The sequence below is a fragment of the Chroicocephalus ridibundus genome, chromosome 6, assembly GCF_963924245.1.
Source record: "Chroicocephalus ridibundus chromosome 6, bChrRid1.1, whole genome shotgun sequence".
NCBI lineage: Eukaryota > Metazoa > Chordata > Aves > Charadriiformes > Laridae > Chroicocephalus > Chroicocephalus ridibundus.
This window is the reverse complement of record NC_086289.1, coordinates 23,363,525-23,377,897: the sequence shown is the minus strand read 5'-3', so window position 1 is coordinate 23,377,897 and position 14,373 is coordinate 23,363,525. Positions and strand designations below refer to the sequence as shown.

At 42.4% G+C, this 14,373-nt stretch overlaps 1 protein-coding gene across 7 annotated transcripts in view; it reads left to right on the top strand.

Annotated features, from left to right (window-relative positions):
* Positions 1-4,295: 4,295 nt before the first annotated feature.
* The window catches only part of PPP3CB (protein phosphatase 3 catalytic subunit beta), a 50,939-nt gene continuing 40,861 nt past the window's right edge, over positions 4,296-14,373 (top strand). For 2 of the 7 annotated variants that reach the window (XM_063338925.1, XM_063338922.1), the window contains exon 1: positions 4,304-4,825. In XM_063338925.1, the coding sequence (XP_063194995.1) occupies positions 4,756-4,825 (70 nt within the window). In that variant the 5' untranslated portion in view covers positions 4,304-4,755. Of the gene's footprint in view, positions 4,826-14,373 lie in introns of all 7 variants that reach the window. The other 5 variants (XM_063338921.1, XM_063338920.1, XR_010071626.1 and 2 more) reach the window with 5 other exon arrangements.

Below are 14,373 nucleotides of genomic sequence, written 5' to 3'. Positions count from 1 at the left end.
TAAAATAAAATGTGGTTTGTTCTGAGACAGTCTCACAGTTTATAGAAACCGTGATACCATTTCTGGCAATTCAGAAAGGTCGGTTTCAAGCAGTCACTAATGAGAGTCAATGAAATGGAACAACCTCTTAAAAGTTTTGTCTTCCTCATCTTGTTCTCCTGCTTACAGCACGTCTTCGCCTCTCAGACCTGGTTTATCTCTGCAAGATTTGCTCTATGCATCTTTCTCTTGGGATCTGGAATATATCTCTCTCTCCTGTGATTCAATTTCCTTCTTAGAGTTTTCAAAAAGTCCTTGTTGGGTAATTAGATGATTCTGGGACATTGCATTGTGCCAGTTTTAAAGATATGTCGCTGCTAGAGTCAGAAGGGACTGTTCCAGTCATCTGACCTTCTACATGAGATGGTTACAGAATTCCACATAGTCGGTTTTATGTCTAACTTCTGTCTGAACTTTAATAAACTGCACTTCTTGTCTGAGGTGACAATTTACTAAAACATAGTTGCTGCTATATCTTGCAGTACTTGGTGTCAGAAAAGTCTAGGTTTTAACATAACACCATTTTGTTTAAATATCCTTTGCATGCAGCTGCAGTGCGGGCTGCTTTGAGAAGGCAGGGATCATCTACATCCCAAATGGCTCTGTTCTCCACGGTACAGAATAACATGGATTGCCTTGATTATTCCATGTGCTTCTCTTGCTGAATTGTTTCTCTGTTACAAAAGCAGTTGTTCCAGTGCTAGATAATGCTTTGGAATATCCAGTCAGAATAGGAATCAGGTGCGCTTTTTAAATTTTTTTTTTAATTAGATATTAAATGTGTGGACTGGAATGGCCACTTGGTGGCAAAGCTGAACAGGAAGTAAAATGTGACTCTGCTTTTCAGAAATACTTTCATTTGTCTGGCATTTGTGGGAAATTGTCAGGGTTACAAAGGCACGCTGACTTCTACCTGCGAGGCCAAGTTTCTGTTTGTGATTGTGTTCCTGAGTTCCTACAATCACAATGCTACATGTGGCGCTAGTCGAAATCGTTTTATTCCTTGAACACAAGATGTACCAAATCCATCAGCTTTGCTTTCACTGTGAGGTAAGTTGAGGTAATGTGAATGCCCCTTCCAGTCTCTAGCAGATTTAGAGACAATACTACATGAAAAAGCTTCAATGACAAGCTAAAGAGCTTAGGTAGAGTTCTGTAGTTCACTCTCTCTCTCCCTAATATTGAGTTTGGTATTGTCCTAATGACAAAGGCACATGCTCTGTATTTCAATGAGGCAAGATGCAACGTGTAAGAAAAATAACAGCAATGAAACCCCAAGGTAAGTGTGCTAGCTAACTTTTTCTTTCTAGCTGCTGTTGTTAAAAAAAAAAAAAAAAAAACCAAAAAAAAACCCCAAAACCCCAAAAAAAACCCCACCCAAAAAGAAAAGAGGTCATTCAAATTACGATTTTTAATGGTTTAAGAAGGTACAGTTTGTAGGGAGACATAATACCATTTATCACATCAACCTGGTGTATTTATGGGGGTAGGGGAAGCAAGATTTCATCTGTATGAGCCTTTTCTTCAGGTGGTGCCTGGATATGAGTGGAAGCGTTTCAGCATGCAGGGCACTAGCTGTGCTGCCTAGAAGCTGATAATCTCTCCTTCTGGCACAGCATCATAACAAAATAAAATTATGCTCTGCTTTTTCCGCAACCAGAGTTCTGACTGCGTCAGCCCCTTTTACTTCATACCCCAGGAGACAAGATGCATGTCGGCTGCGGGCTTGTGAGAGAAGGGAGCAATTGAAGGAAGTAAGAGGCATCTCTCTTGCAACTGCACTTCAGGTGAGGTGAAGAGGAAATTCCTGACAACACTCAGCAAGGTCTCAGGCTCCCTGTGTGTTTGGAAATGTATGGACAAATCGATTTCTTTATAACATGAGAATCTCTCTGCTGTTGCACGCTGTCAAACATTCAAACTGCATTTATTACTGAGCTTGTCTTGATTCTAAATAAGAGAGTGAATTCATTCCCCGCGTTCCTTGTTCCAGCAGATCTACTTTCAGCTAATGCTAAGTCAATAGCAGCAACATTTACTTACTGCCCCTCCTATCCCATGCTCTCACTGCATATTCTGAGTGGATACACGTGTATGCTATTGAAACAAATGAGCTTTTGTTCTATTTAAAAAACAGGCCCTTTAAATTGGTCGTACAATGACAGACATTTGCAGAACATGTGATGTTAAGTAGTAATTTCTACTCCTGGAAAGCTTTGTGATAAATCCAAAACAGTCATCCAGGATTTCTTCCGTGATAGTCTAATGTATCCTGGTTCTCTTGTCTGCATGCACTCATTTTACTTGTGGACACGGAATTAATAGAATTCTGTTTTTCCAATACAAGAGTCATTAATAAATAACCCAAGGGTTTATAATTCTGATTCCCTTAAAATTTTCAGTTGCTTCCTTGAATGTCTTTACAGTGATATTTCATTTGAAGTTTCTTGATTGGACTGTCTTGGCCATGTAATAAAAAAGCAAGGTCAAACAAAGCTCTCGTGTAACCCATCAGTTTTAATGTATTTTTGCTTAAGCCAAACAGCTTTTCATGCTCAAGATGCCAGGTACTCACCTCAGTCATCCTTTTCCCTTAAATCTAAATGAGGCAAGAACCAAGACCTTGCTGGAAACTATTACTTCTGAACAGCTTTTCTTTCTTAAATTCCTGATTTATTGTGTGAAATAGTTGCACAGCTCAGTACAAGTAATGCATAGGAGGTGTATTATTAGCTGAGAAGCAAGGCGGCAACTCTTTAGATATACTGCATTTGATTAAATATGGTTTTATGTATGTATTTAGATGTTTGCTAGATGGGACCGGGTTTGTTGGCAGATATTTAGGTGATGCCAAATTCAGAGATTTTTGGTTTGGGGGTGGGTTTTGCTTGGTTTTGTTTTTTAAACCCAGCTAACTTATGTGATCTCAACTACAGTGCAGTCCTACAGCCAACCCACACTGGTACAACTGAGGATATACTAAATTCGAAGAAAGAGGATGAAATTAACAGCTGCGAGAGCAGGAACCACTTAAATTTTTTTTTGTCAGAAAAGTTAATGCAATATGAAATAGTCATGAGAATGACCAGATTAGCTTAGGTTTAGTACTGTTACACCAGCCTTTCTGCCCTGTCTTATGCCCTGCATATGGTTGGACCTGTTGTTCTACACGAAATTTGCATGGTTTGTATACGATTGGTTTCAGGGGAGACCTTATCGCTCTCTACAACTACCTGAAAGGAGGTTGTAGAGAGGGGGGGGTCGGTCCTTCTCCCAAGTAAGAAGTGATAGGACAAGAGGAAATGGCCTCAAGTTGCACCAGGGGAGGTTTGGGAAAAATTTCTTTACCAACACGGTTATCGAGCATTGGAACAGGCTGCCCAGGGAAGTGGTGGAACCTCATCCCTGGAGGTATGTAAAAGATAGACGTGCTTAGCGCTATGGTTTAGCACCAGCTCCGTTAACAGTTGGACTCGATCTTTCTCAAAGGTCCCTTCTACCCCAGCCCACTCCATGATTCTGTGACAGCAGGGCTGTCCTGCAGCCTTTGCACGGATCAGGCCAGTGGAGCAATGCCCTGCCCCACTGTCCCCTCATGCAGCTTCAAGGGCTGTCAGGGCCTGGGAGGTGCTGCGGTACCCAGGCCTGTCACTGCTCCTGCCCCCCTCCTTTGTCCTTTGCCCGCTATTGTTCAGCTATTGTTCAGCTCCAGGCGTGGGGCAGAGACGCTTGGCTGCATTGCCTGGCGGTTCTTCCATGGCCTGGCGGTTCTTCCCGAGGGCTGCATTACCCGCCGGTTCTTCCCTAGGGCGACCTCCTTCTTGGCGTTAGAACTAGATGATCTTTAAGCTCCCTTACACCCGCAACCATTCTATGATTCTATTCTCCTGTCCCAGGCTGGAGAGGTGACTCTGCGGTGCTGTAGGTGAGAGGCGCCTGCTGAGGGGGCGGAGGCAACCCATCGCTCTGAGGTGGACCCCCCTTCGGCCGGGCCGGGGGAGGCGGCCCGTCCGCCCCCTCAGCCTTCGCCGTCTGACAAAATGGCTCCCCCGGCGCTGCCGGCGGGGCCTGGCCCTGCCCCGTCCGCCGGAGCGGCCCCGCGGAGCTCTCCATGGTGGCCGCCGGCCCTCGCCCGCTGAGGGGCCGCTGGGGGCCGGGCCGGGCCGCCCGCCGCGCCGCCCCTCTCCCCCCCGCACCCCCCCCCCAACCCGCGTTGCCACCCCGCAGGCTCGGCCTGACGCCCGCCCGTCCCGGGGGCGCCGGGGCGCTACCGGCTGCTCGCCCGCCTCCCCCGGCCGGGGTGGGGGAAGAGAGCCCGGAGGCGCCGGGCCCGTAGCCTCCGCCCCTCCCCGCGCCCCGCGGCGGAGGCGCCGCCCCGGAGGAGAGCGGAGTTTCGCCACGCTCCCTAACAGCCGCGCTGCCGGCGCGGCGGAGCCCGGAGTTTCTCCACGCTCCCGTAGTCCCCTCGCGGGGTGGCGGCCGCGGTGCATGCCGGGCCCCAGGCGGACTGTCCCTTCGCTGCGCGAGGAGCTGGGAGTCGCGCCTGCCGCCATGTTCCGCTGGGCCGTCGCCGCCACCCGGCGCCTTTAGCCGCCCCCGCCCCGCCTCGCTGCCGGCCGCCGCGCCCCCCTCTCCCCGCCAGCCCGCCGGCGGAGGAGGCGGACGAAGGCGCCGCCGCGCCCAGCAGCTGCCGGCGGAGCCCGGCAGCGCCCAGCGATGTCCGCCAAGGAGGGGAGCAAGGTGCTGCTGCTGCCGCCTCACGCCACCAGCGAGCGCGCCGTCAAGGGTGAGCCTCTCCCGGAACCCGCGGCCTGGCGCCGCCCGGGCCCGGCAGGGCTGCGGGGAACATGGCTGCCCGGAGCGGCGGCCGAGACCCCCGGCGGGGCAGAGGCCGCCAGGGCTCGGAGAGGCGCCCCGGCCTGTGCTTGCCGCTCGGGGGGTCTGACTGGTGCCGGGCTGTTCGCGGGCGGGGGCGGCGTGCCGGCGGCAGGGCCGCCCGGCTGCGTGCGGGGGCAGGTGCCCGCCCTGGCGTGGAAGTACCCGGGGGTCGGCCGGGTTTGTAGGCCGGGGCGGGGGGGGCGAGCTGGGCGCGGGGGCTGGCCCTGCCGGCGGTGAGCCCCGGGGCTGCCCGCCCGCTGGAGCCGGCCGTGGGGCGGAGGGGCTGCCCGCCCGCGGCCTGCGGGCCTGGCGCATCCCGCCCGGAGGGGCTGCTCGGGCGGTGTCGGCACCAGTGTGTTGGGCTGGCCGGGGCACGCCGGCTTCCCCGCCCGGGGTCTGGCCCCTTCACGCCCGGTTCTCTGGGTTTTGGTTTTTTTTTTCCTCCGTCTGCGCAGAGAGGATCCCTGCGATGGCAGAAGCTGACAGCGCCGGGGAGAGGGAGTGGGAAGGGGCTGCCGCCCCTTTCGTTGGCTGCGGGTCTCGGGCTCCCAGTTCTGATGGAGGAAATTCACCTTGATCTATTTCTTCGTGGCCTTTCTTGGTAGCACAGTCTCAGGGGAAGCCTTTAGAAGTCGAACGTTATACTTCTCAGAAGAAAAAGTAAAACGTTTTGAAGTACACACGTTTGTGTAGAGCTGAGGTGGTCTAGTTACTAAAATGGTGTAAATTATCATGATCCTTGCTCCAGAGCACATCAAGTGTGTCATTTTAGTATTTGTGGGGAGAATAATCTTTCACAACTGAAGTATCCTAAAACATATTCGTTACATCTAAACCATCAGTTAAGAGGATAGCATAGATAACGCCTCAAAGAACGTCAAGGTTTTGATTATTTGAATTACAGATCATTGTATTTTGATGTCAGAGGTTTTGATATTGAACTGTATTTGATGATGGCAGTGCAGATATTTGTCATAGCAGACCTTGGCTGTTGGAATTCGTGGTTATACACAAAGCAGTTTGCTTTTAAGATTGACGTTCCTAGGAACATAGCGTCTGACCGATTTCAAAGGGGCGGAGATCTGTTCGTTTAACTTTTTATGTAACAGGGGGTCTCGGGAAACAAAAAGGATGTCTTTGTCTTCAGCAGGTCTTAATTAAAGCCTTGGAATCCCATAGTATGTTTTGGAAATCAGCATGTTTTCCAGTAAGCTGGAAAGCTTTGCTCACAGTGAGTTGTTACTCATTTTGGATTGCTTAACCTGTTGATTTGTTTGAAAAAATTGCAAGAGTAAAAGTAGGAAATGTTATTAAAACTAGTCTATTGGAAACTTGTGCTCATTAGTGCTATTTAACATATAGTGTTTAGACTTGCTGAATTTTTGTACCTTTACCGCAGTTTGTTGTAACAAATTAAGTTCTTGAAACAATGCAAGAGAACTAATAGTAAGTGATTAGATACTTCAGAGTGTGCTGGAAAACCTGCTGATTTCCAATTGCCTAGTAATTCAGCTTGTTAAATGTGATCTCTGCATCTGGTTGCTTAAAATCATACATTCTAACAGGATTGCAGCCTGGGGTCACAGTATTTCTTTGAACCTGGGTGTGTAGGATACAGAACTATTGTAAGGGTAATCAGGCTTTGATAGCTTCATCTGACATAATGGCAACCAGTTAAATGTTCATATAGCAGCCGTTTTCTGTTCCTTCTGTTGACCTGTCCTGTCCGTACCTATCATGCTGAATCACTGTCTTCTGGAGAAAGCCTGGGCAGCTGTGCCAAGCTGTCCGTGTTCTTGATATGAAGGACAGGGTGGTTTGGTCGTGTCATCCCGCCCACCCCCCATTAGGTGCAAAGAAGTTGGAAATATTTTTTTTAGATAGCGACCTCAGGGGTGCAAGATTGCAGGTTATGTCAGCGCCATTGGGAGTATCTATGCAACATAAATACATTTGTTGAAACCATGTTAAAATGTAATAATTATGTTACATCCCTGTTCACAAGCAGATGTGTTGCCGCTCACGTTCAAGAAATGTTCGCTATGCTCTTACCTATTATACAATGAATAGATTATAGATATGGTGATATTCTCTTAAAGTGGGTTCTCTGCTTTTGTCAAGTCAAGACTGCATACCAGGGCACCTAAAAGTCCTATTTTTTTATACTGGAAATGCGTGGACCAGGTGTGCTGGTGAAACTGTTAAGACAACAGTTTAAATGGTTGCATAACATTTTATACTTTTAACTTCTGTAATGCTTATGAATCACTGCAGACATTGCCTCTTTTTTATATAAGTATCAACTCATCAATAGTTCAAGTATCAATAAATAAGTAGCAACTTATTTATTGATAATTATTACTGAATTTATTTACTGGAATAAGGTTTAGTGATTCTTTTTAAGGCAATAATTTTTCGTGTTTATTTTGTTTAATGTGATCCCCTATAGCAGGAAAAAAAGAGTGTAAAAGTGTTCTCAAAATGTTACTTTTGTAACTTTTCTGTTCCCAAAAAAAACCATCCTTGGGGTACCTAGGCTTTCTGTCTCTCCTTGCTGAGACGTTTCATTTATAATGTCTCAGGTCCTTGAGAACAGCCACAGGAAAAAAAAAAGTGGCAATATGATCTGATGTATCTGTGTATTGGTCCATATTTCAGCTTTCATGCTCTCCATATACTAGGTCTTTTTCGGGGGAAATGTGAATTCAGGACTTAATGCTTGCTGATATTTGCATTGTTTCATCTCTCACTTTTATTTTAGCTTTATTTTCTTCCTCTGTATTACTGGAAGAGGGGAAAAAATAACAGAAACCATTAAGTTTTAGAGGCTATGAGAAATTAAATTGTTTACCACTAATAATATATTTTGTCAGAGATGGGCAACAGATGCTCACCCAAGAAAAAATGCTTAAATTATTGTAGCACTGGTAACTAATCTTTTGTAATAAGGTGGGATAGTAATTAGGATGTGTCCCCCTTTATACATTGACCTGTATATTTAGCAATTAGTGGGAAGTGCATATATCTGGAAAAACATCTCAAAGTCTGTCAGGTGTAGTGTTCATATTAGACCGATACATAATAAACATAATAATGGCTTTAAATATGTAGTCTATACAGTCTAGCTGTATTGGTCTGGCATACTTTACCAAGTATGAATTGTATCATCAAAGTTTATTGATTGCTTTTAAAGTATATAAAATGCTCAAATTTTCTCTTCTAATGGCTTAATAAAATTGTCTGAGTAATTTGTAGTTACAGAGTTTCCTATAAATTAATAGTTAGCTATGGAATTGAAATATCTAAAGTCAGTTTTTGGCATTTGGTTCTCCAAAGGTGTCTTGCGGCGAGGCTTATGTTACTGCTTTTTTTAACAGAGATAAGAAAATGTACCTGTCGTCTTGATTCACTGTTTTCTAAGGCACCTTAGAAAACTTTTCTTCATCTTTGGAGAATGATAGTGTTTTACTGTCTCATGGAAGGTAGCGTTTTCCTCTATTATGTTCTATCAAAATCACAGCGAGGGGGTGGAATGGTTTTTTATTAAAATGACATTGATATTTAACTGCTGTATATGGTTCATTTGGGTTTGCTTTTTTTTTTCCTTGCATGATTGGCTGACTTCAGCCAGCGTGCTTGACCTTTCAGGGCATGTGACTTTCATACTTTCAATTTGTGATTGTATTGTATCTTTTGTACTGAAACAAAGGTTTTACTGCCTTGTAGTAAAGTGTTTTTCACTGATAGAGAGGAAGAAGTGCTTGTAAGCTCAGACTGTTTGGTCCTGGGCATGGCAAGGATGAGCCATCGTTGGCTTTCCTTTGAGGGAAAAGCACCAGGGCTTCTTGGACCCACCTGTGAGTAGCTACACCACAAAATTGTACTTGGAAGTACTCTGTCCTCCCTGGCATTGCGCTTGACCCACTATGGCTGCTGCTAGGCTTTGGGAAGCAATCCACAGGACCTTGCCACGCTGATATAGTGGCTGGTTTTTGCTAAATTGTCCATTCTTGTGGAACATCTGGAGATGTCTGTTCTTGTGGAAATGGGAGGCTTCAGTATTCCTTTTGTTTTGGATAAAAGTCATGATACAGTCTGTCTGGTTGGCAGTCATTTTGGATATTAAATGGTAGTTCATTGAAACAACTCTTTAGAGAATCGCAAAGAAAGTAACTCATAGCCTTGAGCAGGGTCCTAAATTAAGATGCTAATAGCTAGTTTTTAAACACTGATTGACATGTAAAAGAAAAAGAAATCATTGCAGTATTTAACTTTAAAATTCAGAGTCCGGTTAAAAAAAAAAAACAACAAAACCAGCAGGTAAAAGGATAAATGCTTACAGGCAGCATGAAGGCTGTTTTAAAGATATTACAAGGCACTTCAGAATGCCTTTGTGCTGCTGGTCATAAACGATTTTAAAATGATCCAGAAAAGCAGCAGAGTAAAGAGAGTATTGAAAGGTCATACTTTAAAAATAAACAAACAAATAAATCACAGTTCTGTTTTGGGAGAGACAATGGAGTGGAACTGAATTCTGATAAGTTAGTGTTTGACTGGCCTTATACTATTTTTTATTGTTGTTGGAGAGAAAGGATTGAGTGAATGAATCTTAAACGTAATGACAACAAAACCCCACCCAAAAATGGAAATCTGCCTTAATTTCAGTAGGGCCAATTGGTAGTTGAGGCTTGGGAAGGTAAGGCCAGAGCAGAAACATCTGGCAAATACTTACATCTGTGTTTATTGTGTAAGGAACCAAGGACTCTTTCACATGAGTCAGTTCTTATTGCTGAATGGGACCAGAGAATTGTCTCATTGACATGTAAGTGGTTTCAGAACATATCAACAAAACAAATGTTCCAAAAAAATATCCCAGGACCAGCAGATATTTGTCAGTGGATCTAAAGGAATTCTTTGGGGTTTTTGGGTGCAAAATTGCAGATTTATTTTCCATAGCCTGTGGCATAACTCATCTTCTGAGTCTGAGAAATGGAGCGCAGCAGCATTTTTTTTTTTAAAAGCTCTAGATTGAACTGAAGAGCTGTAGATCAGTAAGTCTAGTTTAAGCAGACTCATAGCACTTGTAAGAAAGAGTGGACTAACTGTGTCCCTGGGGAAATAGAAGAGGAGTTGGTACAGTTTTCATAGATGGAAATCAACAGAAATTGTTAGAATATTTTGGAGGAGCCAGTGAGCTGGTGCATCCAGGTAAAACTATTAATCAGGTTCCTTCATCAGAGCCTTTAAAGTAAGCAAAGAGGAATACCCTCTTTTGTATCGAAATTAGTTAGGAAAGACAGGATGTTAATAGGTAAGAAACTGCCGTAGGTGTGGGAGGTTAGCATGTGTCATGCATGCTTTTTAAATGTATTCATAAGTTATGTAGAAAACAGAGTGAATGGCAAATCATAACGCTTATTCAGGATAGTAAACTTCCAGAGATGTTTCCGAAAGTGGCTGGGCAAAGAAGTTGCAGGACACACTGTTCTGATAAAGGTGGAGTAAACTCTACAAGGGAAAGAAAAATTCTTGCTTAAACATAGAGCGTGGTGTGCTTAGGAAAGAAATGTTAGAGTCTGAATGGTTAATATTCTGAAAATGTTGGTGCAGTGGTAGTCAAACGGGCTGATAAGAATTTAGGGATTATTAGAAGATCAGTTTAGAAAAAAGAGAATGCGCCATCATGCCATTATATGCATCTTGTGTTATATGTGCATCTTGAACAGCAGCATGTAATTTTGGTCCCCCTTCCTGACTGTTGTCTTTATCTAAAGATATGTTCAGAGGCACAGAGTGGCTTTCATGCAGCGTGAGCAGCAAAGGTGAGAAATCCCTGACTTGGAAAAGGCGTAGCTGAGGAGGGGTAGAGTTAGATACTGCTTACATCATGAATGGTATTTAATGGAGAAGTTGAATAGGAAACAAGCGTAATTCTCATCTCCCTGTGAAAAGGAGAAATGCAGTACTAAACAAAATTTTCCTGAAATTAATGTAAAGGAAAGGTAAAATACTTTTACTTACAATGTGTAATTAAAATTGTGGAATTCATAGCAATAAGGTGCAGTGGAGGCAAAAACTATAAAAGTGTCTATTCAGGGTCTCACAAAATAGTGAAAAATAGTTCTATCGGTGATGGTAAACATGATGGTCTGGATGAAACTCTAGAGGAAATCCTTAAACCACCCTGTTTGGAAAACAGAGAGTACAGGAAGGGAAAGACTTATGAATCCAACATTCCCAGAAGCACATTTGAGTGCTAAATCATCTTTTGGCTTAACCCGCTATGGTCATTTTAATGGTAAGAGCATCTTTAAATACTTTTCAAACACAATTGTATTTTTCCTGAGATAAACTTCCAAAAGTATCAACCAAGTTAATTGAGAAATTACACAGACATTATAAAAGATGAATGTGACATGGCATACTAAGTATATCAATAGTTTCATTTGAGATTTAAAATTCCATGAAACTTTTAAGACTGCAAGTACATGGTAAGTAAGGATAAAATAAATAGCGCCTGCAGTGCTTTCGTAGGGTTTCAGTGTTTTTGGGGTCATTTTTCCTTGCTTCTGGAGTGCTTGTTAATATAGCAGGAGGCGTGCATTCAAAGAAACTTGAGTAAAGGGATAGTTTTTTGTGGCATTTAGGAAAAATACCGTAATTTGCAAGAAACCGACGTTGCTGAATCTGTGCTTTCTTGTTTGGGATAAATATGGTAACTCGTATCTTTTGACAACTATTGATTCTAGCTTTCTGATTCGAGTAGATGCTGCTGTGCATTTGTGCTTAACTAATATTTTCAAGGTTGTTGGTCCATAGACCATCTGCGATGAATTTATGCTATTTCTTTTGAAATCTGTTCTGACAAATGCAGAAGGATAATTGGATATATTCTGTCCTTGTAGCAGTCATGGGTGCTACATCTCTTTCTTCTGCATAGATGTTGGCAGAGGCATGAAAACTCCAGGGACAGACTGCAAGATGTGCTAGGTGTTAGGCTTTGTTATTCTTCTGAGTGACATTACATAGACAGCAATGCACTTATAAAACCAAAAGCCCACAAAGCCTGACCAAACAGCAGAAAAACCGCAGACAACTGTGTTATCGTGGTAATAAACCTGCTGACAAAATGAAGGATACTGGCCTATCTTTTTACAGAACACCACGGTTGTACTGATATATATCACATCACTTAGTGGAGACAAACATTATATACTGTTTCATGTATACCTACCACCAAAGCAACAAATTCTTTACAAACACGACGTCTGTGTTTAGTAACCTTAGTAATGTGAGCTGAGACTTTATCTGTGAAATCAAAACCACTCTTAAAACAGAAAATGAAATCTGGGATGTTCAGCATGCTTTTACAGACCAAGCTGAGTTCATGGAATGTGTCATGGGCTCCTGATTATAGAGGAAAAATGGCTGATTTTCTTTCACTGTCAGAGAAGAAGAATTGTTTAAGTTTTAAGGTCTTAAGAGCAGAAAATACTTTGCTTGTGGAGGTACAGTACCTTGTACGGTTGATCCCTGATACTTTTTCCTACCATTAGTCTAGAGGCTTTGATCTCATCTTGTTTCAAGAGCCTGTTCCAACAGGGTGTCTCTGATACAAGCCAGATTTAACCAAGGTTATTAAAATGGGCATATATATCAGCATGATTTGAATTTACAGTATCTACATGTAAGATTTTATTAGCAGCTACTGTTGTACTCAGTTACTAGGCAATGGGAGATCTGCTTTGGGTCTGGAAGTAGCGTGTTTGTGTTAGTTGCCATACTGCACCTCTCAGCAGGGATTATTATATTGGGTAAAGTGCCGTGCTAATGTGGTTTTTCTACTTTTGAACCTCTTTACAATGTACTGTGAATTTATCCATTCAGATTGGTGCTAACTTTTAGATCTCTCTAGCATGCTTTATTGTAAGTTATAAATGTACCCAGAAGCTTGTAGAAAGTCAGTGTAGAACTAGGTTTAGAGGTTTAGCTTTTGATATCTCTGTTTTAAGTAGCACTGCAGTGTAAAGGAAAGGTGATTTTTTTTTTTCCCTCTTTCTAAGTGCATATACAAATACTAATAAAAAACATCAAAACCTTTTGTTAACAAATCCCAAAAGCTACCCACTGTTTTTTTTCCCCAGCATTACTGTTTAAAGTTTTGAATCAATATTGTTAAAACTGTATCATCCATACATATTTTAAAAGTGAAATTGATTAATTTTGACTAGTAAGAAATGCTTTGTTTTAGACAATCTTGTATGTTATTCTAAATCATGGTTTGTTATCTTTGTTACTAATGTCTATACTTTTACTAATAGGATATAGTCAGTTATTTTGTGCTGCAGTGCATATTGCTTTAGAGATTAATCTCTGAATGCTTTTCTATTGCTTAGCTTTGCTGGGAGTGGAAAGAAGGGAATCCTTTAATGACCAACACCATGTTATTTCCTTAGGGTAATTCCTCTTAATTACTATTCTGTTACAGTCCCGAGAGCACAGGTTATGCACAAAGACTTTGAAACATGGGTCATATTTCTGTCTTGGAACACATCATGCTGCAATTCTTTTTCCTTAGGCTATAACATTCTATTACTACTTCATCAAAGGTTTAATTAAACCCATTAGTTTGCAGAAATTGTCTACATGCTTCAAAAATTATCATCCTTAACCTATTAAAAGATGTTATTTGTAATATTTTTCAAAGGTATGAGCTCTAATATAGTGTTAACTATTGTTGAGACAAAAATTGAAGTATAATATGGAAAGAAACAGTTTTTATAGTAGGTGTTACCATTTTATTCAGCTGGATAGTGCACATAAAATCTTTAGTCATGTTTTATTCTGTCTTCTCTGAAGATTATTCTAAAAAGAAAATATCCTTCTTGAGCAATGGGAAAATACATGTGTGAAAAGGATTTTGTTAAACTCTGAGGGACTAGCTTTAAGACTTCATTTTTTTTCATGAGACAAATACAACTTTACGGTTGCTTAACTACTTCTGATACTAATACTCATGATTTTTTAAGATTATACATAACCCCTAGATATACACAGTTTTTAATTTGAATCTTTATAAGTATTTTAATTCAAATAATTTGAGACAGTTCTTTCCAGACACTGGACAGAAACATCTGGTTTTATAGCCTCACAGAAAATGTAACTTGCTAGACGAAGTCAAAACTGTAGTTTGTTAAAATCGTCAGAATTAATTTTTTTGCAAATCTGGTCTGAACTATGTTTTGTGGACATAAGAACTTTATTAAGAAGAAAATTCCATCTGCCATATGCTTAGAAGACCTGAAATATTTCTGAACTGTCATAAGCAGGAGGTCAACATCATCTTTCTGAATTCTGCGGTAATAGTCATTGGTAGTCATAAGTCAGTAATGATTTGCACATAGAATGAAGAACAGCTGGTCACCTAAACAGACCGTTCTCTACCACACCCTGTAT